General features: G+C 43.7%; 1 protein-coding gene across 8 annotated transcripts in view; it reads left to right on the forward strand.

Annotated features, from left to right (window-relative positions):
- rnf220a (ring finger protein 220a) overlaps window positions 1-25,524 on the forward strand; it is a 144,627-nt gene that overhangs the window by 99,888 nt on the left and 19,215 nt on the right. For 2 of the 8 annotated variants that reach the window (XM_007229303.4, XM_007229306.4), the window contains exons 3-9: window positions 2,151-2,280; window positions 8,962-9,010; window positions 13,474-13,569; window positions 19,596-19,638; window positions 22,548-22,652; window positions 23,947-24,068; window positions 24,987-25,113. In XM_007229303.4, coding sequence (XP_007229365.1) covers window positions 2,151-2,280; window positions 8,962-9,010; window positions 13,474-13,569; window positions 19,596-19,638; window positions 22,548-22,652; window positions 23,947-24,068; window positions 24,987-25,113 — 672 coding nt within the window. Of the gene's footprint in view, window positions 1-2,150; window positions 2,281-8,961; window positions 9,011-13,473; window positions 13,570-19,219; window positions 19,460-19,595; window positions 19,639-22,547; window positions 22,653-23,946; window positions 24,069-24,986; window positions 25,114-25,524 lie in introns of those variants that run through there. The other 6 variants (XM_007229307.4, XM_007229309.4, XM_007229305.4 and 3 more) reach the window with 4 other exon arrangements.

Consider the following 25,524-nt stretch of genomic DNA (forward strand, 5'->3'; position numbering starts at 1 on the left):
ACTAATTTCGAGGATTTTTCTGTGGGGAAACCTTTCTAAAAACCATGCAAGACCTCGTAAACCACCCAACCACAACCACAAGATAAGCAGCAATTAAAGCCTTAGTGTACACAAGTACGTGATATGTCCAAATATTTGTGATTACCCCTACTAGTGAATGCATCCAGCAACTCTAATCTTAACTACGTTTGGTCCGGTTAGTTTCGGTTTCACACTGCAGTTCAGTGAATGAGAGCACTAATAAATTTCATCCTGTTACATGCTGTCATCATCCATTTGACTGTTGGGGACGGAGTGTCCCTATACTATGCGCAGTTCTGTTTTTTCTTCTATTGTTTATCAAGCGATGACAGCCTCAACTTGTACCCTGGACCCTGTAATTGTAATCCCAATGTCCGAACCAACTAGAAATGCTTTTTCACACTACAAACAAACCAGACCGTGGTTAGTTCATTCAGACATTGATCACTTCTCTTAGTTAGACCAAACAAGGCAGGTGTAAACGAACCCTCAGCCTCCAGCTTCAGCACTGTATGTACTCTGGAGAACATGGCATGCTGCATATCCCCCAGCTGTTCTCTTCTCACACTGCTCGCTCATAAACAAAGACACACTGTGAAGGGAAGCCTCAGCAGACAACACAGCAATTAACTCTGACCTCCTCAGTTATATATAGATTTATGCCGCATGTGTGAAGTGACCGGGGGCAGGTGGGGACTAAAAAATAATGTCCTCACTTCCTGTTTGTGCACAGGCAAATGTGTGTGAACTCCAGCATGTGTGTGTGTGCGTGTTCATGATGAGGTCAGCTGGTGTGTATGAGCTTGTACTTGCCTATCACAGTACAGTCTGTTAATAATGGCTAGTCCATCCAGGATGTCCTGTTTGGGGGAGGGCCTATTGTCTCAGGAACTAAAAATAGCTGATCTGATTGGCTGTCCCCAGGTGTGTGTGTTGAGCGTCAAGCAAGTCAAGTGAGTCATGAGAGAAAGCCCTGGGGGTTATTTTGTACAGTTGGGGACAGTACACACTGTTTTTATACACCAGATGTGAGTTTATAAAAAAATCACGTGCTTAGAAATCCAGCATCAGCACAGCACCCTCTAGAGGTGAGACGCATGAGGTTTAAATTTCAAGAGCATAATTGACTTAATTCTTAAGTCAGACACACTAACCCTCAACACAAAAAAACATTGAGCAACACCACTGCAACCACCTTAGCACCAATTAAACAGCACTTTAGCAAAAACCTAAGAAATACTTGGTATTAGCGTTTTAATTATTTTTTTTGCACGTGGAGTAAGGTGATAGTTGATAGGTGAGAGTAATATTAAAGGATCATAACAGCTACAGCTACATTCACAAACGCCTGCACTATTCCTCTTATTTAAAGGCTGTGACATTTTTCAGTGCTGTCCAGCCTGGATCAGATAGAGTTATCAGCCAGCATCTCTCTCTCTCTCTCTCTCTCTCTCTCTTTCTCTTTGGGTTTATCTCACTGATGTGTGGCAATGTCCTACCATGCTTTACACCCCCCTCCCCCCTCTGTGAAGCAGACTTTGTTGCTCGGCTTGTTTGAAAGTATTTCTGGGTGCTCTTTACTTTGGCTGTATTGGCCTGTATCGGAGCCGGAGCTGAAGTTGTCAGAAAGCAAGTTAATGAAGTAAAGCGGGGCAGCGGTGGAGAGTCCGCGAGGTTCAGTAAGTTAGTGTGAGCACGGTGCGGCCGCTGCGCTGACTGAGCCTGCCTCTGCAGTGCCTTTAATGAGGAGGGAACTGGAGCCAGGAGGCCGAGGGTGACGGATTCTCCTGCTGCTGAAATCCTAGCCACTTAGTCTGCACACATACACACACACACACACACACACACACACCCTGAGCAACTCACCCCCAAACTCTTCAACACACACACACACACACGCATGCAGCCTTCAGTCTCTTCACTCTCTTATTCCTCCTCACTTCCCTCTCTCTGCTGTGAAATCCAATTCAAATACGGCACCGCTCGACTGGGCTGACAATGGGAAGAACATTTAGAGTGTGCTGGAGAAGTTTTGATGTAGGTTGCTTCACTATTCGCCGCTAACCCTCTCTCTTCTCTTCTTCCTCTCTATTTGTCTTTCTCTGTCTCTCTGTCTCTCCGTTTCTCAGGCAAGAAGAAGGTGTCTCTGTATGACAGCCAGGCTCCGATCTGTCCGATCTGTCAGGTGCTGCTGCGCCCTGGAGAACTGCAGGAGCACATGGAGCAGGAGATGGAGAGGCTCACCCATTTGCACATCAGGTGGAACACAGAACACTAGCACCCATTTGCTACCTTGTCAGAATGTGGGGTCGTACATTTGCACTATACGTTTCGTACACGTCCATCATAAAAACCTGCTTGGAAAGTGTGGCTTTATAAGACAAAGAAAAGCCTTCTTACCCTTTAGAAAACTAAATCAGGGCTAATATAGGCTATTTTAAGCCAGATCCACTTTCAACCCTTTTTAACATTCTGTGCTAGCAAAGTATCCTGTGGTGTGCTCTAGTAATTCACAGCCAGACACAGCCAGTCTTCAGCATTCTCAGTAGGTAACAGAACAGTTTTAACTAGCATCTAGGCTATGAAACATCTGTGATTTTGGTGCTTTGACTGCATTTCAGATACTTTTGCTCCAGAAAACATGGGGTAAAGAAAAAAAATTGACACATGCCTTAAAAAAATATTTCAGTGCTTTATTTACTTTGGTATGTTATACCTAACACCATAACAGTGCACAAATAATAATATTAATTACATATATTAAAAACAATATACAGTACTAACTAAACTACAGCTATGTTAACTTGTATAGGCTAGTGGTGGATGGTGTGGCAGTTTAAAAAAGCTAAACTGATTTTCCAGTTATTTTCCAGCTCTTAAAAAAGCAGCCTGGTGCTGTTCGGTTTTAAAGTAGTTATCTTATGAAGCCTGGACATTTCTGACCCGAGGCCCACCTTTCCAGTGTAGAACAGTTTTGGTCTGTCTGTCATAAATCAGCGCCACCGCTGGCAGGGCTTTTAGCAGGCCGAGGTTAAGCATGTCAGGTGGATCAGAGAAATCCACACACTGCCCCATCTATCACTCACAGCTTTCCAAACACAGCCACGCGGCCCAGGACACAACACCCCTCAGCTGGAGCTGACGTCAGCCCACAGCTCAGCATGATGTTAGCGCACTGCTCTTCCTCTGCATCTGCTGTTGCTTCCCCTGCGCACTTACTTCTTCAGCGGCCCGCGTCAGACAGGAAGTCTCGTTGTCTGAGACATGGGTCAGCAGCCATAACATAAACATAAGCAACTTTCTTAACCAACTGGCCTAAATAAATCTTCAGATCAATTGTAGATCCCCAGACTGTGCTCTCTAAGTCTGGAGTCATTCCTTTTACCAGAGAAATATTTAGTTTAAGTTATTTGTAGAAATACCCCTGCAAGCATATATAGCTCTACCCCTCATTTCAGAAATACTTCTGGGTAGAGAGCGAGAGAGAGAGCGATAGTTGTCCACCTGGGAGGAGTTATGGTTTAATAATTAATAAAGGGCAGCAAGTGGCTCTCCCCTGTGGCCAGCGGTAGCGGACATGGCCCTTGCTGCTCAGCTCTGGTGGACGGCGGAGGTTATTTAAGGAAATGGCATCATCGCTCCTCGTTTGTCAGAGGTGGATGCTGAGGAGCATCACTGGGCTGTGATTTAGCCCGGCTCGCTATGCTCCCATTAACCCCAGCGCTGTAGTCATCTGAGTTATAACCCCAGCAAGCTCCTTCCCCATTCGCTGTGCAAGGATTTTTTCACTAGTGCCAAGGTTGTTCGACCCATTAGATTTATTTAGATTAAATTTGTTTCATTAATTGTGTAATTTCCTCCTGGACATGGCCATTCTTTTTTGTTTTGTCATTATAAATTATTACAGTGAATTTTCTGAATTTTGCCAGACTATAAATTAACAATAATCAATGATGATTTTGGTGAAATAATTTATTTTCCATTTTCTTTTACTTTTTATATAATGAAAAATATTTTAATCTGGTCTCAGTTTTAGCCTCGGCAACTCAGGTTTGAGTCAGGCTTGACCCGACTGCTAAAAAGACAGGTTCTCCGGCAGGGGATTAAGCCTAGTCCTAGACTAAACAGCACTGTGAATGAAAATGTTTTACTAAAAAAGGTAAGCAGTCTAGGAATACACTTAATCCATGTCTGGAAAACCAACCCACTGCACTCCTACTTTAGTCTTGCGATCCAAATTACACTAAATTTCAATAAATATAAATACTTCTTCTGGAAAGCCATACATCATATAATATTTCAGTTAGATGTATTAGCCATATTACTGTCCCCATTAGACACTAAGGAGAGGCAGGCATTAATATTAAACACAGATCCTGAAGTGTGTCGGTTCTGTAAGACACAGATGTGATGTAAAGCATCTTCTTATCCACTTCCTTAACATCCCACCAATGCATGGGTGTTCTGCACGCACACACACACATATGCACACTCTCTCACACACATGCACACCGATCATTGGAAGTGACATGGCGAATTTGTGGCAATTTGTAGTAAATCTCCCTTTAATGATAGCGTTTCGTTGGGCCGCAAATGAGAACGGAGTGCATGTAAAGTGGAGAGGCTATTTAAGATGTAGCATTAGGCAGATGTCTGGATGGATGTGGCTGAGTGTGTCTGAGATTGGGACTGCCAGATTTATCTGCCTCCCTCTCTCCACCGCTCTCCCTCTCTTTCTCCCCTGTGGCTGTGTCACCTCTCTCGGTTTCCGACGCGTCCTCCGCTCCTCATGTATGGAAATGGAAATCCATCATGGCCTTTACATATCCGCCTGCACCGCCGGCCACGGCAATCTGCATACCACCCCCGAACCCCTGCACATAATCAATTTGTCTCCAACGGAGCAAGTGAGAGCTGGGTGGCAAACGGCACCAAAAGCAATCTTTCTCTCCAGCGTACCACCCCGTTACTGTAAACCAGCATTTATTCAATATTTAATATCTCCCTCACTCTCACAGCTCTCCCATGGCTCCTGGTGGGAACAGCAGTATGTAAATGGATCATAAAGTGTTACAGTATTCAGGCCCCCCACACAATAAGTATAAGTATAAGTTGTGAGGTGCTGTATTGTAAGTGAGATGTTTTATAAGTGTAGTGTAAGTGTAGTGTGCTTACTCCTTGGCTGGGCACGTATATCATCAAATTACTGGAGTGGGAGCGAGATATGATAGTGGGTGCAAAATCTGAACATGAAATCCATGTAATTATGGCTTTGTAATAGAGAAATGGGCCATCCAGTAAGGATGGCAAGCCAGTGGTAATCCCTCTCTCTAACGTTAATAATAGAAACCGATTCTTCTCATCCTCCCACTCCTAAGGCCTTGGTAAGCGTAGCCCTCGAGGCGGAGTTAGGGTTCAGTATTTTCTTATGTGTATCTTTGTTCTGGTGTCTCGTTAGCGAAAGCGAAACAGAACCTCGGCGTCTCCTCTGTTCCCGCTCTCCCCGGCTCTGTCGCTCGTATCAAAACAGGCTTCACCGGTGTGACAGGAGAGACTGAAAGCTAGCGCAGATGCTTTCACGCCAACATCCCCTCCGACATGCGGGAAAAGTGTCTCCTCCAGCCCTCCTTCAGCATCTCCCTCTGTCTGCATGTCTCCTTTCATCTCTTCTCTATCTTCTCCCCTCACCCCCCATTCTTCCCTTTCTCTCTTTCTCTCTCTCTCACTCTCTCACCTACTTGTCACTTTGACAACAGGGCCTCAACATCGCCTCTCCTTGTTTTCGTTCTCTGGCAGTGATGGCTGCCTCTTAACAAGTCATTCTCGCTCATTGTCAGCGTGCAGGTTGGAGCAGTAAAGAAGGAGGGGGGAGGGAGTGTTGGATCTGGGCACATGACACAGACTGTACCCCCCACCCCAGATTCTATGGCTTGTTTTGAAGATGTGCGAGACAGGGCCTGTTACTGTTGTTGTGACTGTAAAGTTGAGTTTTCTGAATATAGATTAAGTCTTATCCCAAACTCAGCAAATATTTGGACAGGGTGGGCTCTACTGACGTTCTCCATTCAACATCATGGTCTTAAACGGTTACTAAGGCCACATTAAACTGAACTGCACCATTTCATGCAGCACCAGACCAGTTAGATTGGTTGCAGTTAAACCAAAACTAGGAATTGAATAGCATCTCGCACTAATTCAGGCCAATATATGCATCTGCATCAAATTCACGCCACAGCTTTTGCATACCCTATGCATAGTTTTAGACCGATATCCCAGATGTTGTCCCTGTTCATTGAGGCTGTAGTCAGGCCAGGCCTGCAGTATGGTATAGTAGACTTTAGTAGAGTGTGTTTGTGTGTGTGTGGGTGGGAGGATAGGGAGGTGAGTGAGGGCCAGTGAGATCTGTAGTGCCATACGGGTGGATTTATGATGCTGGGGGAGTGCGTTTATTATCTCACAACCAGTGCACTGCCTCTGATGGGGCAATTTATCCTCTTTCAAGGCCCTACCCTGATTTGTGTTGTCTCTTTCTCTTCCTCTCTCTCTCTTTTTCCTTGTCTCTCGCTCTATCTCTTTCTCCCTCTTTTCTCCTCGCTTGTCAGATCAATCATGTTGACTGTACAAGAGGCAGGCACAAGGCTTATTACCTGAGCAAAGGGGTTGGACCGACCGTCCAGTCCAAGCTGATTGGCCAAGACAAGGGAGAAAGTTCTTACTGCAGTAGTTTTGAACTGGAACAATCAGGCTAATGCGGCTAACAAGTGGTGAAACATTAAAATCCACTGATTTGCATTGTACAGACTGCACACCTTAACACGAGTCATTAAATCATCCGAGTAAGAGCTTGACATGTGTGATGATTTATGCATGCTGTTTGCACAGTGCTAATTGGTGGGCTTTATGTTTTCAGTATTTGTTAGCTCTGTGAGCCTCATAACTCTAGTGCAAAACTTTTGACTCAGAAGGTGCCTCAGCTGATCCACTGTCTTTGGGTATAATTTGGGTTCAGTTTGTCCATCCAGCAGCACAAAATAGAAATGAAAGCATTAACTTCAGATAATCTGCTTTAATTTGGGCCGCGCAACCATGTGTGTTTTCTTGTTGGGGTTAGCGAGCGTGACATTTTCACTCGTGCCTCTTCTCCACCATTTCTCCTCCTGCTTTCCCTCTCTGTTCGTCCACGGCAGAGACAAGCTCGCCTGCCAAATCATGTTGTCAGATTAGGGACGAAGCAAATTCAATTTCAGCGCCTCGGCAGCAGCCGCTGTGGGTCCAGGAGTGAACGCGAGAAGCAAAGTGAACATGACAAGGGTGACGTTTCCCCCCATCAGAGAGGACCACCTCATCATCATCATCACACAAGCCTCATAAATGCCCAGCCACAGCCTGGCCACAAACAATACAGAGAAAAAGATTATACATACACATATACATACAGAGCTACAACACAGTTCCACTGCTCCACAGCTCAGTGCTGGGGGTTTCATTCACCTCTATTCTTTTGGCACCACTTCTCTGCCACAGGGACTACACATGTAAATTTATATTATAGCACTTTTAGATTCAGCATCTAAGAGACAAACAGAATTGGGCAGCTGGAATGAGAAAAAAGGAAGGAAAAAGGACAATGTGAAAAAGAAAAGAGACATGAGAATGGCTGTGCCTCCGAGTGTGTGTTTAAGAGAGAGAGTGAGTGAGAGAGAGAAAGACAGGGAGGAGGAGATGGAATAAGGGATATTAATGTTTGGGGTAGAGATGTGATTTGATATGTCTCTGCCTATTGTCGGCGCACGCTCGAGCCGGCCCGTTTAATATTTCCTGCTTTCTAATCAGTCATCTTCAATCGCCCGGGCCCGCAAGGCGGGGGGCTCGACGTAGCCCCCTCTGGCCAAGCCTGAGGGAGCGAGACGTCAACCCTCCCCATCCATCCCACCTCCTCTTCCTCCTCCTGCTCCGCTCCTCTCCGCCTTCTTAATACAATGTTTACAAGCCGGCGCATTGTCCTCAACATATTTCAAAAGCCCTAAGTGCCCGAGGCGCTTCACTGACAAATCAAATAACAGCCAAATCATTTATTTCCTCCTGCCTCAGCCAAACTGCGAGGGGGTGGGTGGCGGTGGTGGTGGCTGGGGTTCTGAAGGACTGGATGAGCGCATCCATGAGAATGATTACTTCAATAAAAAAATTATAACACAAATCTGCTTAGCAGAGGTACTTTTGGACAGTAATTGTTTCAAATACAGCATGGCCGTGGGCTGCCAGGATTGAGTGGCACAGAGGGGCAGGGTTGGAGCAGCTAAGACCTGCTTTTGTTTATTTATTTTATGTTTGTTTGTTTTTTTTTCCAACTGCGCATGATTAAGACCGTGATTTGTGTAGCTTCATGCACTTTTGTCTTTGCTGTCCATTCTAACACCCGTTCACATCTGAAGCGACAGAGAGCCAATTCTGCTGGTAAGAGTAAGAGTTGGTCAAGAGCTTTCCTGAAAAAGGAAATGAGATTGAACAGGAACACGAACAACTCTTGGCACGGCCGGTTCTTCTCTTTCACATCACACTCTGTCCGACACACTGTCCTTATATTAGTTCTGAAAGGTCATCATCCTAGACCTCTCAGAATGAGTGTTGAGTGTTGTGCTGGAGGTACGACGAATGTTAAATCATTTTATCTACATGTAGATATTCTTCACATTGAGCCTGGCACATACTGACAAACACTGACACGCTTAGGCACAGCTAATGCTAGAGAACCTCACAAGAAAATGTTTTGGGTTCTAGGAAGGTTACCCTGTAACGACTGTTTCAAGATCATTTGAAAAAATGTGTAAACATTATGTTTTGCATCACAGTATTCTTACAATATTTCTCACACAACACTTCCAGTTAGAGAAATTACTCCATCAAAATTCTCATCATGTCTTTTTTTCCTTCTTTCTACAGCAAGAACCCATCACACAAGGACATCACCACAGCACCCGGCACACCCAAGGTAAGATGGCTGCTGCCGCCATGCTGCTTTTTCGACTTGGCCGCAATTAGTGGCAATAAGAGCCCTTCTCTGTTCTATTAGAGGATAAGAAGAGCTCCACTTAACTGAGAGAGAGGGATTATGTGAATGAAAACTTCCTCAAATGGTCCTTTATTTCCTGCAGTAATGTACTTATGGAAAAGTGAGCGCCGGAGACGGTTTCCTGCCGAGCCTTTTGAACAATCATATGGTAACGACGCCAATGAGGACGAGTTTATTGTTCTAATCTACCTTAATATGAGGTGAAGACATCATGTAGTGTTTTTTACACCGCTGACTAATGAAGTCAAAAACCATTCACTTCAGTCAGATTCAGGTGGTTAAAAAATGAAAAAAAAAAAAAAAAAAAAAAAAAAAAATATATATATATATATATATATATATATATATATATATATATATATATATATATACAGTCCATATATTAAAATGTCATTGGCAGAGAAAGGAGAGAAAGAAGAGATTTATGACATTTCATATCACAGGAGATGTGCCAATTTAAGAGGCCCACTTGGCACAAAAGATCGATCTTATCCTCAAGTTCTGTAAAAGAGATCTGCTGATTCACGTGTCCTTCCCAGAGCTGGAGAATCTTCCCCATCTCCCCGTGACCTGTGCACCTGATTCGATAAAGCTTTTTAATATCAGCACAAACCCACATCAAACCCCACGTGTAAAAGTGACACTGTGTGCTCACCGAGCTGTGCCTTTCACTATATCTCACTTCAAATGCCACAAGGAGACATCACTTATCCAAAAGGAACACTTTAAAAAGTGCAGTGATTCTGATAGATGGTGCTAGAAAGATCAATTCACATCGCTATTGCTGTCTGGGAAAGATTCTTGCCCTGAGACACAGACAGACTACCGCTTTAATAATCACACCTGTATTTTATTTTCAAATCCAACCTGAAAAAGTCTAACCTGATCTGAGCCGTCATTTGACTTTAATCGTGTCAAACTTTTACCCTGATCCAACTGTGGCCTAACTGAAGCTGTGACTGAAGCTAGACAGAATTCTGTATAAATTAAGCCTTAGCCTAACACAGGTGTGTAATATTGTGTGCATAACCAAATCATTTCGTCCTGTACCCAGCCTTGGCCTGACTTTCTTTACCCAAATTCTGCCCAAACCCAGCCACAGGCTGGAAAAGTTCTGTCCAAGCCCAACTTAAGACTGAAAGCATTCTGACAAAATTCTGTCCAAATAATGTCTAACTCAAATTTAAATACTCAAACAATATCTGAAAAAGTCTGTCTAAAACCAGGTGTAGCCTAACCCAACATTAGCATTCTTTCCAAACCTGCTAAAACTGAACATGCCCATGCTCTCATTTACCAAAACATTGACCAAAACTTGTATAAGAATATGAGAGCAGTGTTGGGTTTGGACCAGTGCAGTTCTGACTTATATTTAACAATTCTGTGAATGTTTAACACAGTTCTGGTAGGGCTGGTGAAGGGGGCTGGGATAAAGAGGCTGGGCGTGATGGAGCATTCCAGAGCCTGCGTTTAGTATTCCACAGCAGCCTGTGGAAAATGAAGAGGACGACCTGGGCTAGCGTTTAGGGAAGGGGAGGGTGCTAGTACAGGTTAGCTGACAGATCGTGCCCGGCGTGCCAGTTCTGAAGGGGATTAACCCTGCTCTGGCCCGGTCCACTTTCACTCTCCTCTCGGGCAGCCATTGCCATAGCGACTCCATGCCGGTCTGCGCTGGTGCTAATTCAGCGGGTCAGAGGCCATCGGCAGCACCGAGAAAACCTTACTTTTGCCAGCAGACCTGAAATGAACGACTCTGATCTCGACTCTGAGACTTGAGATAAATGCTGTTGGTGCTGCTGTCACAGCTGAGTGTGATTATTTATATCATATGTTCTGGTGCTGCAGCTATAAATGATTAGAATTTTTCATATTATGATGAGACTGTTCCATTTTTCATGCTCAATATATAAAGCACGGCTACATAAGCAGTTTACGCACACAGACCCACACACGCACACTAATTCCCTATCTTTCTCTCTCTATGTATCTCGCTGTGAAGCATACAATATTCCCTAAGCTCCAAAGGCTTTGAGTTCACAAATAAATTGTTTCCTGACCTTGCAATTCAAAAGCATAAGAAGCCATGCATAATGTCTAATTTACTGTCCCCGTGGAGCGCGCACGCCATTTTTCACGTATTAATATTAGATTACAGTTGTCACCCACTAAAGTCGCCACCGCTCCTTTCACTTTGATTAATTGGAGAGGATTGTAAATACAAATATTTTATAGCGGGCTCGTAAAAAGGGCTGGATGGAGATCAAGACTCCCAGTAAAATAGAGCAGCCTCTGTGCAGCCATCGGAGAAATGAAGTCAATTAGGTTTTCTGTGAGATGGAGACCCATAATGATTCTCAGGGCACTTGATAATAGATCAGTAGATCAGTGTGTCCAGTTGTGTTATTAGGTCCTTCCTCCTATTGCCTTGCCCAATCCTCTTTTATTAATATTTCCATAAGGCTTGTGCTAAACAGGTAATCATGTGCACATTTTTTCAGCTACTCTAATTACAAAAAAGAGAGAATTCCAGAACAGGAAGGTCAAGTGTACTTTAGGCATAATCTCAGTATTAAGGCTGTGTCATACTCAACAGATCCTTTAAACACTTTAATATCATGTAGCATTACTGATTCTGTATACAGGAGTAGGCAAACAGTGAAATGGCTGAAGTTGTCTAGTCTCAAAAAGATATCCTGTTTTTGACCAATAATTAATAACAATACAGTAAAACCAGTTTAATAAGACCTAATTAGCCAGCTTCCTAATCTATCAGTTAGCTTCTGTGTCTGTAATGTGACTGCAATGTGCCATACCTAAGCATATTTTATATTATTTTTGTTTGAATATCTCTATTTATTTTTAAGAAAAAAACTTTGGTAGATAAAAAAAAACACTCAGTGCACTATAGCTAGCGCTGAACTGATATCTGATAGCGTTAACTAGTATTAGCTCATAAGCTAAGCTGAGGGAAGTTTAAGCTCTAAAAATAAATTCAGCTAGCACCAATTTCCTGGAGAAAACCTCAGGTAAAATTGGTGAGTTTCAGCATATATTACAGATATAATAGTTTTTGAAGCCATAATTTTTAATTGTTGTTGTGAACAGTAGGTTAAGGTTGTGTCTGGTGGGTAAAATCTGCACTGAAGCTAGCTATAAAGCTAACCAAATGCTACAAAATTACCTAGCTAGCTAATAAATGCTCTAGTACAAGTAATGAAAGCTAGCAGGAAAATGTCTTCTACTTGAGTAGAAGAACAGGACAGGAAATAAATGCATATTATTTTATTACTTAACTCACATTCTGTTTAAATGCTTAAGTTCATCCTTTAGAATTGTGGCTACAACTGTTTTTAGCAAGGCTAAGATATCTTGCAATTTACAAATAATGCTATCACACAGTGACTGAAAAACATTTAGATAGCTTTGTTTTGCATCCCATTTGGAAAAAAAAAGAAATAGTTTGTATGATTTGTTTTACATATATTACAATGTATGAAGATATAATGAACTACTAATGTATTTAAAATGGTATATTAATTATAAATACATAAATGCTTACATATCTTTTATGTATGGGTTGTTTTGTAATTTTGCATTTTGGATGTGTAATTTGTACAAATTGTACAACTGATACAACATATCAGTTGCCAAAAACTAGACAAAATATATGTAAATTAAGACAAATGCTTATTTGCTTATTAACCAAAAACCCTTGCCAATGGAGTAAGCAAAATGTTCTTAGTAAGCAATCTCAATATCTCAAAATGAGTAAAGTAAGACTTAAATCATGCAAAAATCACTTAATCACTTTGTCTTAAATTTAGGAACAAAAACCAGAAAAAGATGAAAAAATACTTATTTCAAATGAGTTCAAATAGCTTAAAATAAGATGAAAACAGATTAAGATCATTATTCCTAAATTAAGTGGAATACTCTTACACTTACAGTGCTTAGTAAGACAAAAATTCAAAAACATTTTGTGCAGTAAATCATAGTGAAACAAAATAATATAAAATTACATACAGTTAAATAAAATCCAATAAGCTAATATTGTAAGCAGCTTATTGGTCAATCTGGGGAAAAGGGCAGGCACCGGAGAACCGAGAGCCCCGCCGTTAACCGTGATCCATCATGATGAATGGAGAGTGTATTGCCTTCAGTTGACCTAGACAACTGGGTCGGCTGTCAGCTTTGGCTACACAGGTGATTCACTGCTGGAGAACGTGGAGATGTTCCCTTATTTATTTATATATTTATTTTTTCTTCAGGCTGCAGGAACAGGGCTGTGCATGACATGTTTATCCAGTGGATGACTATACCCTGCTCATCTCTCTCTCTTCCTCTGTATCTGTCTCTCTCTCTCACTGTCTCTCTTTCCACAGTCTCTCCTGTTGTCAGTGCACATCAAGCGTGAGGGCGAGTCTCCAGTCATCTCTCCGCTCTCTTCAGACGACGCTCACCATTCTGACAGATACCAGGTGAGACAGACTGAGGGCCTCACATAGGCATGGCAGAGAACGCACATCACCTCACCCCACGGCGCTGATCCACGTCCGCCAACTCTTTCACGCACTCTGACATGAACATGCAGATACGACATTTAACTTAGATTCAAACCTGGGAGGTGGGTGATGGGGGGCTGGCTGTGAGATAGTGGATGACAACAGGTAGTGCCCACTGACACACACTGCCAGAGACCAAACAACGGCCTTAACCCAAAGTCAAGGTTTTGGAGATAAACGCACAGTTAAATTAAAACAAAGTGCAATGTCACAGTAAGGATAGATTAGATATATGTGCGTCTGTGTTTATATATGTGAGTGTTTATATATGTGTTGCTACAATTCACTCTTACTCCATAATATCCTCCATCTTATCCCAGGATGGATCTAATGGACTGCTGGCCGTATTAAAAGCCGGTCCGATCTGCTGTCTCCATCACAGGCCGCAGATTTACTCAGGCTGTAATGTGTGCCCTGCTCCTATATGTAATCATGCACGGTTTAACCCCAGGGCTAATCTCCACTGGCCCCTGGTGCACCAGGTGACCCGCTAGCATGTCCTTGAAATGTTTCTTTCCTGCCTTCTCCTCCCTGGGTGGGTCTTTCACCCCCAGCTGGAGGATAGTGTTCTCCTTGCTGAAGAGGCAGTGGTCGTTCTGCCTGCTGAGAACTGGGGTGATTGTACCTTAAGGAGAATCATCAGCGGGTAGCTAAGGGTACATTTAATGCTGTGTAATTCAGCTTAAATGTTTAGATTTAGATTTCTTTTAAATGAATTAGTAATAATGAATTAAATAAAAGAAAAAAATAGGTTTATATTGTTTTGATGTGAATACATAAAAAAAGTTAAGATTTACTGGCCAAGTGTGCCAGCAAGAAGCACAAAGGTCGAAACAATAAAGTAAGAAATAATAAAAGCTATCAGTTAAATTGTAATTTGACTAAAATGCAACATGCTCCCTTTACTGCACAGACTGTAGCACTGTAATCCCACTGCAGTGAACCCATAATGTGCAAAACATTTGTACCTTAATACACCTAAATAGACATTCTCCAGAAAATGTATGTATGGAAACTATTATTATTTTTTTTTATTGTTGTATTATTAATAATAACAATAATAATAATAAACAGGTCTACAAAAAAGATTAATATTAATATAAGGGTATTAAGGGACACATATGGATTAACACAAAAAATTACATTTTGGCCTCCACAATCACCTGACCTAAACCCAAGTAAAATGGGAGATGTAAAAAAATTATAAAAGGAAAGAAAACTGGAACTGTATATATACACATTGGATGTATTTATGTATTTAGTATGTATATATCTTATGAGGAGAGCACTTTAATGTAAATAAGAAATTGTTTTAAAACATTTTTATTATTATTATTTGTTTTTATTATTATTATTATTATTATTATTATTATTATTATTATTATTATTATTATTATTATTATTATTATTATTATTAATCAATAATGATAGCCTAGTTTGTGTTTGACTTATATATACCATATATATATATATATATACTTAGATATACCATAAAATAATTCACTTTATTTGTATTTGTAGTCCATTGACAAAAAATATAAATTATATAATATTTACATTAAATAATAATAAATAACTAGAAAAGGCAAAGTTCGTGAACGAACTTTAAGTTGGCTTGTCAAATAGTTACTAAGTTGTGTAGTGTGTGTGTGGTGTGGAGTGTGTGGGGTGTGGAGTGGGTTGTGGAGTGTGTTTGGTGTGGTGTGTTTGGAATGTGGTGTGGAGTGTGGTGTATGTGTGGTGGAGTGTGGGGTGTGTAGAGAGTGTGGTGTGGTGTGTGGAGTATGTGTGGTGTGGAGTGTGTGTGGTGTGGTGTATGTGTGGTGGAGTGTGGGGTTTGTGTCAGGTGTGGAGTGTGTGTGGTGTGGGGTATGTGTGGTGTGAAGTGTGTGTGGGGTGGAGTGTGTATGGTGTTGGGTATGTGAGCTGTGGAGTGTGTGTGTGGTATGGAGAGTGTGGGGTATGTGTGGTGTGGGGTGTGAAGTGTGTGGTATGTTTGGGGTGGAGTGTGTGTGGTGTGGGGTATGTGAGCTGTGGAGTGTGTGTGGTTTAAAGTGTGTGTGGTGTGGGGTTTGTGTGGTGTGGATTGTGTGTGTGGTGTGGGGTATGTGTGGTTTGAAGTGTGTGTGGTGTGGGGTATGTGTGGTGTGTGGGGTGGAGTGTGTTTGGTGTGGGGTATGTGTGGTGTGGAATGTGTGTAGGGTGTGGTGTGGAGTGTGTGTAGTGTGGGGTGTAGACTGTTTGTGGTGTGGGGTGTGTGTGGTGTGTAGTGTGTGTGGGGTGGAGTGTGTTTGGTGTGGGGTATGTGTGGTGTGGAATGTGTGTAGGGTGTGGTGTGGAGTGTGTGTAGTGTGGGGTGTAGACTGTGTGTGGTGTGGGGTGTGTGTGGTGTGGAGTGTGTTTGGTGTGGGGTATGTGTGGTGTGGAGTGTGTGGGGTGGAGTGTGTTTGGTGTGGGGTATGTGTGGTGTGGAATGTGTGTAGGGTGTGGTGTGGAGTGTGTAGTGTGGGGTGTAGACTGTGTGTGGTGTGGGGTGTGTGTGGTGTGGAGTGTGTTTGGTGTGGGGTATGTGTGGTGTGGAGTGTGTGGGGTGGAGTGTGTTTGGTGTGGGGTATGTGTGGTGTGGAATGTGTGTAGTGTGGGGTGTAGACTGTGTGTGGTGTGGGGTGTGTGTGTGGTGTGGACTGTGGAGTTTGTGTGGTGTGGAGTATGTGTGGTGTGGAGTGAATGTGGGGAGTGGACTGTGTGTCGTATGGTGAGTGAGTGGAGTGTGTGTGGTGTGGGGTGTGAAGTGTGTGGTGTGGGGTATGTGTGTGGTGTGGGGTATGTGTGGTGTGGAATGTGTGTAGGGTGTGGTGTGGAGTGTGGGGTGTAGACTGTGTGTGGTGTGGGGTATGTGTGGTGTGGAGTGTGTTTGGTGTGGGGTATGTGTGGTGTGGAGTGTGTGGGGTGGAGTGTGTTTGGTGTGGGGTATGTGTGGTGTGGAATGTGTGTAGTGTGGGGTGTAGACTGTGTGTGGTGTGGGGTGTGTGTGTGGTGTGGACTGTGGAGTTTGTGTGGTGTGGAGTATGTGTGGTGTGGAGTGAATGTGGGGAGTGGACTGTGTGTCGTATGGTGAGTGAGTGGAGTGTGTGTGGTGTGGGGTGTGAAGTGTGTGGTGTGGGGTATGTGTGTGGTGTGGGGTATGTGTGGTGTGGAATGTGTGTAGGGTGTGGTGTGGAGTGTGGGGTGTAGACTGTGTGTGGTGTGGGGTATGTGTGGTGTGGAATGTGTGTAGGGTGTGGTGTGGAGTGTGTGTAGTGTGGGGTGTAGACTGTGTGTGGTGTGGGGTGTGTGTGGTGTGGAGTGTGTGGGGTGGAGTGTGTTTGGTGTGGGGTATGTGTGGTGTGGAATGTGTGTAGTGTGGGGTGTAGACTGTGTGTGGTGTGGGGTGTGTGTGTGGTGTGGACTGTGGAGTTTGTGTGGTGTGGAGTATGTGTGGTGTGGAGTGAGTGTGGGGAGTGGACTGTGTGTCGTATGGTGAGTGAGTGGAGTGTGTGTGGTGTGGGGTGTGAAGTGTGTGGTGTGGGGTATGTGTGTGGTGTGGGGTATGTGTGGTGTGGAATGTGTGTAGGGTGTGGTGTGGAGTGTGTGTAGTGTGGGGTGTAGACTGTGTGTGGTGTGGGGTATGTGTGGTGTGGAATGTGTGTAGGGTGTGGTGTGGAGTGTGTGTAGTGTGGGGTGTAGACTGTGTGTGGTGTGGGGTATGTGTGGTGTGGAATGTGTGTAGGGTGTGGTGTGGAATGTGTGTAGGGTGTGGTGTGGAGTGTGTGTAGTGTGGGGTGTAGACTGTGTGGTGTGGGGTGTGTGTGGTGTGGAGTGTGTTTGGTGTGGGGTATGTGTGGTGTGGAGTGTGTGGGGTGGAGTGTGTTTGGTGTGGGGTATGTGTGGTGTGGAATGTGTGTAGTGTGGGGTGTAGACTGTGTGTGGTGTGGGGTGTGTGTGTGGTGTGGACTGTGGAGTTTGTGCGGTGTGGAGTATGTGTGGTGTGGAGTGAGTGTGGGGAGTGGACTGTGTGTCGTGTGGTGAGTGAGTGGAGTGTGTGTGGTGTGGGGTGTGAAGTGTGTGGTGTGGGGTATGTGTGTGGTGTGGGGTATGTGTGTGGTGTGGGGTATGTGTGGTGTGGAATGTGTGTAGGGTGTGGTGTGGAGTGTGTGTAGTGTGGGGTGTAGACTGTGTGTGGTGTGGGGTATGTGTGGTGTGGAATGTGTGTAGGGTGTGGTGTGGAGTGTGTGTAGTGTGGGGTGTAGACTGTGTGTGGTGTGGGGTGTGTGTGGTGTGGAGTGTGTTTGGTGTGGGGTATGTGTTGTGTGGAGTGTGTGGGGTGGAGTGTGTTTGGTGTGGGGTATGTGTGGTGTGGAATGTGTGTAGTGTGGGGTGTAGACTGTGTGTGGTGTGGGGTGTGTGTGTGGTGTGGACTGTGGAGTTTGTGTGGTGTGGAGTATGTGTGGTGTGGAGTGAGTGTGGGGAGTGGACTGTGTGTCGTGTGGTGAGTGAGTGGAGTGTGTGTGGTGTGGGGTGTGAAGTGTGTGGTGTGGGGTATGTGTGTGGTGTGGGGTATGTGTGGTGTGGAATGTGTGTAGGGTGTGGTGTGGAGTGTGTGTAGTGTGGGGTGTAGACTGTGTGTGGTGTGGGGTGTGTGTGTGGTGTGGACTGTGGAGTTTGTGTGGTGTGGAGTATGTGTGGTGTGGAGTGAGTGTGGGGAGTGGACTGTGTGTCGTGTGGTGAGTGTGTGGAGTGTGTGTGGTGTGTGGTGTGAAGTGTGTGGTGTGGGGTGTGTGTGTGGTGTGGGGTATGTGTGGTTTGAAGTGTGTGTGGTGTGTGCGGTGTGGGGTGTGTGTAGTGTGGTATTGGTTCTGGTGTGGGTTGTGTTCAGCAGTCTCTTCTCCATACAGATACAGTACTGAGGAGCAGGGCAGAGAGGGGGGCCGTGCGCAGGATCGGCTGGTGTGTGTGAGATGGCCAACATTCCGCCCATTCATTCCTATGGGGAAAGTTCGTACGATAATTTTACGAAAACCGTAAATCGTATCGGTGAGATTAGCATATCGTCTGAAACGTCTCTGCAAGTTCTGTATGTCTTGTGAATTTCGTGGTTCTAGCTTGAAAATTGTGACTTTTACAGCAGTTTGAAAAAAGTGTGAATGGAAGTCTATGGGGAAAAAAGTGACTTTGACGGAACCGTGCTAGAACCCTGGTTCTCCGATCGCTTAGAAAAGCACAAGCAACTTAAGTGGCTATGGGTTCTACCATCCTGTGAAGTTTGGTGGTTCTAGCTCGAAAACTGTAGGAGGAGTAGCGTTGAGAAATTTTAGCGTAGAATAATAATAATAATAATAATAATAAGAAGAATAAGAAGAACAGTAAGTTGGCTTTTCCAAGCCAACTTAATAATATAATAGTATAGATTTCATTCTCATTGAACTTAGATCGCGGTAATTGAGTGTGTAAACAGTCTAGTGAGCGCCTGCGCGATGCTGACCCCTGGCGGCCGCCGCGGGAAGCGCAGCTGGTTTAGCTGTGACGCGCGCGGGTCATATGACCTGTTCCAGCATGGCGCTCGTGTTGTGAGCGAGTGTCTTCCTGTAGCAGAGAGTTATTGAATCCTCGCGCTTCCTCTTTAACCCCAAACACCGTGCTTTAGCAGCGCGCGGGACCGGACACACAGCTCGCGCGGGGTGTGAGGCCATGCGTTTGTGGAGTTGAGAGGTTTTGTGGGGGCGCGAGTAGAATGGAGGAGGAGGTGCAGAGCCGCGGCCAGAGAGAAGTAGGTTCACGAGCCCAACAAACACAATCCGCTTCAATCCGTCGCCCCGCGGATCACACGGCGCCGCCGAGCGCGCGCAGCCTGCAGTTTATAGACTGACTCACGCGCGCTGTGTTCTCTTTTCTCTCTCCCACAGACCTTCCTACGGGTCCGGGCCAACCGGCAGACACGACTCAACGGTACGTACTGCTGTTTACATCCCCCCAGCTCAGACACAGAGAGCAGAGGGGGGCTGCAGAGGGAGTCCCTGTCCAATCACACTGCGCGCGCACACTATACACACACACAAACATCCAGTGCAGCTCTGCTAAATGTGTGAAAAGTATTCACATTCATTACTTAGAATCACAGATAGTAGGATGATTTAAAATGTGGAAGTTAAAGTATGAACTCAAGCTTTTTCCTCAAGTAAAATAGTAAAAGTACTGGTTTTAAAACTACTTCAATTATAAAAGTAGAAGTATGGAAACATTACATAGGGGCCTATATGCACCCCCTCCCAATACATTCTTCGAAAAGCCATAAAGATTGAAATGTTATATTAAAATGTTGATGTTGATAAAAAAAAGTAGCAGGGTCGGCCCATTGTAGTAGTGTAGTAGCTTGGTCCTTTTCCGGCATACAATAAGTATCTGCTGAAATATCTGCTGATGATATAATTTTGATATCATCAGGCATCCCTCAATTTTTATTTTATTATTATTTTTTTTTATAGTTATTGCTAATAAAAAAAATAATTTAACAGTAGACTTATTTTACTCACTGTCTACAGTCAGGAGCAAAACATTGAATGAACCTTATACAGTTTGGGCTGTCATGATGATTAGAATTCAAAACTTGTTTGCTGACCTCATCATAATCAATTGTATGTTTCCTACTAAAAAGGAAAAATCATGGGAATGAGCTGATATGTCAGCTCTGTTTAAAAACAATGTTTTTTATATATATATATATATATATATATATATATATATATATATATATATATATATATATATATATATATATATATATATTTTTTTTTTTTTTAATTATTATATTATTAAATTATCATTATTTCACTAAAAATTAACAATATAGTTAATCGCTATTATTTTGAGGACAATATATCAATATATCAATTATACAAAGAAAAATGGTTAGCCCAATATACAATTTTGATATTTTATGCATATACGTGCATAGAAAGACATTATTTAAAATATTATTAATTTAGTATCAATTTAATTCAGACTCTCAGTCCCAGCTTTGTGATGAACGCTCCATAATCTGTGGCCCAAATCAGAAAGAACTGGTTCACATCACTGCCCTGTTAGGTAATTTGATCCTCCTTTAAACATGGTGGAGTAAGTACACAGTAACACAGAATCAGTCTGAGTGATACATAATCACTCATTTAACAGTGCAGATATAGTGAAATAATCTGCATGCATTTAACTTGTACAACACTGCTATTTGTAGTTCTTACATAGCGAATTGACTACCCTGCTAGTGTGGTTTTCCCAAGATGAAAGTGATAAACGTTGAGTCAATGATTTTTTGTTGCATTTACTAGGGGTGGGAGTCGCAGGGCATCTAATTATAACGATGATACTGTAATATATGTGATATTTTAAAGCATCTGTGTTACTAAAGAGGCTTAAATGCTACTAAATAATCAAATATTAGGAATTATGGATTTATTGGTGTGAGTTTCACAGAATTGTAGGTTTACACTATTCATTTGATTAGTGCCACCGCGTGGAGTAAAGAAGCAGTAACTACAGTAAAAGAAATTTGTGGTTGGGGCCAGTCTTGGGGAGTTTAGAGCGCCTATGTTTTAATAAACAAAATGTTGATTATTGATGCCAAACATTACTATATGACGAGACTTCATCTATTTAATTTTTTTAGCTTATTTAAGATTTTTAAATCCTCTTTAGAAACAAAAATGCTGTTAAGTATCATAGAGAATTGTTTTCAAGTATCACAGAATTGTGAAATCATCAGTATCATTGTTGTGGGCAACAAATCATGATCGCATGCTGGAGATGCTGGAGGTCCTGTTAGCTGCAGGATTGTTTCTTCTTTGATCTGGTTGCTCTAGTTTGGCCTGTCTGGACTGTGGTGGGGCTCCTCACACTTCTCACGGCTTTAGCCAGACCGTTGGCACTGTATACTCACAGTAAAGACATGGTATGATCTTGCCCTGAGACTGATAAAACAGCCGGGCCCTCTGCCCTGTTTGGAGAAGGTGTGAGCATGTGCTGTGGGTTTTGCCTGACAGCAGGGGGCTTCTCTACCCTGACAGCTTTGAAGGGCAGTATGTATGACTTTCGTATGTTTGTGTGTGTGTGTTAGGGCGTTTTCACTTTTGATGGTACAAACTAAAGTCAGAGCCAAGGTTGATATATTAGTTATGTATGTTGTATTCTGTACATGTCTTCTGGTTAGTTTTGGTTTCACTCTGTAGTGAAATCCTGTGCTGTGGGCACCAGTGTAATCCAGTGCAGTCACGAGTGTTGCAGGGAGCTGAATGTTGGTACAACACCAGTTCTTTTTCTTCTTCTGTTGTTTAATGTGTATCGGTAGCCTGCCAAAAATTATTTTAATTGGTTTGAAAGTCGGCCTCATCTAGAAAAGTGCATTTACTCTGCAGGGAATCTCCAGTTGTTCTTGCTATTTTGGTTCGGACCAAACAAGTTTGGTGTAAAAACAGCTTACACAAGTATTTAATTGGTTTAATTGAAATAATGAATTAATTCACTAAGCGATTAGAGACATTATAGACATATGAGCAGTTTTTAGCACTCAGTGTTAAACTAGTCAAAACATGACCGGACTAATAAGGCCAGGAGATCAGAAGTGCACTAATACGTGCCTCTATATACACTAATTACCCAGCGTGGCCCTATATCATAGCAGAAGTCCCCGGGTGAAGCTGTTTTCATGCTGTGCGTGCGTGCTGTGCGCGTGTGTATGTGTGTGACTGTATATATATGTACATATGTGTGTGTGTGTGAGTGTGTGTTCCTACAGTTCCCTTTGTCTGTAGCGCCTGCCCGAGCAGAGGATCTCTTTAACCCTTCGCTTCTTGATATGTCAACAGTCGATGACCTCTGCTGGTGCAGGCGCTACGGCAAGGAACGCATCAAAAGCTCCCCCACCCCAGTGCCCCGAGGTGTGCCCCTAGCTCCATGCTGCCTTCAGTACGGTAAGAGCCCCTTCCCGAACCCCCGCAAACCCCCCCCTCCCCCGCACCCCCACTCTCCTCCATACCAGCCCGTTGCAGCTGAGGCTAATGGAGCTGTCTTTGTTTAAACCCGCAGCCCCTCTTCCCGTATTTTACCTCTCATCTGAGACGTTGGCTGGGAAAACTCCTGCCCTCTCTAATTAATCTGCCTCTTTCTCTTCCCATTTAATGACGCCCAACGGCCCCCTCCATTACGGAGCGCTGTGAGATTATGAGACAGGGCCCATATCCCCCGAGCGCTCGCTCTCTCGCGCCCTGTCTCTCGCTCTCTTTCTGCTAGTCTGTGTTTCTTGCTTCCCTTGAAGTTATCGCATGTCCTCCCTCCTCCACCCGAGTCCCCCTCGGCCTCTCTTGGCAATCACAGCCCCCTAAAAATTAATGTCCCCTCGCACCATTTGCAGTTAAGAAAAAGCGACAGAGACTTACAGCGCAATAGGCTCTGTTCTGCTGCGTTAAATTTCTAATTATGCACGCGGGGAGAGGAAACGGGCCGTCCGGTCATTCTCGCACGAGTGTCAAGGATTGCCGTCTGGCCTCTCCAGGCCGCTTCTCTGTCTTAGCTCTGTAGCAGCTAGCAGTGGCTAGAGGTGTTGTTTTCAGAGGTGTTGGTGAAGCTTGGTTATCTATAGAGTTATTGGGACAGGATAAGTTTTACCTGGGGATGAGGTGTTAAAATATAATGTTGGTAATACTTGTGCTCTCTAAAGACCCACAACACTCAAGTACAGAGTATGAGCCAAAGGATTCATGGTTCTCCCTCTTCTCCTTAGCTGCAGCACTTCTGCAGCTTTAGAGTGATTGAGCAGCATCGCTTAGAGCTGTATACTCATTATTAGCATGTAGCTGGTAAACTAAAATGTCATTGTTTCTGGATTTTAATATTGGTACTTTCACATGTTTTTGGATGTAACTGCTGTGATTTTGCGGTCACAGTCTTGAGCAGAACCTGGAGCAGAACTTTACGGGTTGTTTTATGGGATGTTTACAGAACCTAAAATGTCGTACAAAATATTTCATGTCATGCCATGGAGCAGTATTGCCGTGATGATGCACATTTCCTGCTGCACTGTTGATGATCTGATTAACTCAGATGCACTTATCAGATTAGATTATAAATTAGATTAGATATGATTGGAATATACCTCTGTGTAAAAAGCTTGGGTTTCATGCTTGTTAATGCTCTTTTTTTGACTACTTTTGAACTTTGGTGTTCCCTTTCTTTTTCTCTCTTTCTCTCTCTATCTTGTCGCTGCAGCCCGGATTGGAAAGATGAAGCGACGGAAGCCGGAAGATGGGCAGGTATGTCCACTGTGCAGCGCCCCGCTGGAAGGGACTGGGGAGGAAATGAATAGGCATGTGGAAGAGTGTCTTTTGAAGGTAGCCTCATGAAACCAGGCCTGTAGGCCTCTCCGAATCTTCTGTAGAATACCCGCTGTCTCCTCCTCCTCCTCTTCCTGCTGCCTGCTTCTTTCTCTGGACAGCCAGTGCGCACACATACACACACAAATGAAACACTCATGCAGGTGTTTTACAACCGGTCTCAGTGGATACAAGAGTCGCTTACAACTGACACACAACACACTTTCTAGTCCCATTAATGTCCAGGGGGAGAGGTACGGCTGAAGGGAAACCTCCCACTTTCTGATCTTTCTTCATGCATATGTAGAGTAGTTTCTACATGCATCGGTGAGGTTGACTTCCTGAACCTACTCGAGAGATGATTTCTCCTCTTCCTTAACTATCTCTTCCAGCAGCATGGAAGCTAAACGTTCACAGTGTATATCTCTGGTGGTTCAGGATGCAACGTGGCCCTAACATCCGTCAACTCTCTAAACCAGTAGCTAGATTTCTGATACTAATTTTCGGTGGTTGGGTTTGATATACATAGCATTGCATGTTAATTTGCTAGTTCTAAAACTGTAGATACTTTAAATGATTCATCCAGATGAATCTGTTTGGAACCCTAGGGATGCACTGAAGTAACATTTTTGCTCTTTTTTTTTTTTTTTTTTTTAGTGTTTCGTTCATTTAAACATTTTAGACCACATTTTTAAATTCCTAAAAAACAAAGCACACTACATTTTACTATCCTAGCCCTGTATAGCGTACAAACAGCTAGTTTGTAAATGAACTGATACTTAGCATGGTAAGTGATGTAAAAGCGGCTCAAAAAAGGCTGACATTATTTTGATTTCCAAACCTTCAGTGCGTCCCTAGTTTCCACAGAGCTTTTACATAATTTCATCCCAGTTTTAGTGGACTGTTTGCATATTCTCACCGCATGTGTTCTCACAGAGGGAAGGAGCCATAGAGGAAGACCAGGCTGACATGGAGGGGGAAAACGGCACCCGCTTCGAGGAGTATGAGTGGTGTGGGCAGAAGAGGGTGCGAGCCACGTCTCTGCTGGAGGGAGGCTTTAGAGGTAAGCTGTTTTCCACCCCCCTGCCGCATTAGACCTACAGAGCGCGTCTGAATAGCAGCGTTTATGTCCTCTGACCGAAGCATGTTGGGAGTGGGGAGAGTCTGTGTGCACATGCCTGTGTGAGCGTGTCATTAGTGGCCGTGGTCCAGACGGGTCCGCTCCAGAAGACACTTTCAGGCCTGTGAGGAGCAAAAGGAAAATGCATTTAGCTGCAGAGTTGACCTGCTGGGTTCAGCACACAGAGCTGTGCATAGAGAAATGGACCAGTGACCTTCTGGTTCTATTCTGTCCAGCCGCGTCTTTACTGTTTCCAAAGTGAATATGTTCTCCTGGGACACGAAACCAAACGCATGGTCTAATACACAGAGGCTGTAATACACACACACAATCACACTAGCATCTAGAGTCTAG

This window comes from Astyanax mexicanus, chromosome 8 (assembly GCF_023375975.1).
Source record: "Astyanax mexicanus isolate ESR-SI-001 chromosome 8, AstMex3_surface, whole genome shotgun sequence".
NCBI lineage: Eukaryota > Metazoa > Chordata > Actinopteri > Characiformes > Acestrorhamphidae > Astyanax > Astyanax mexicanus.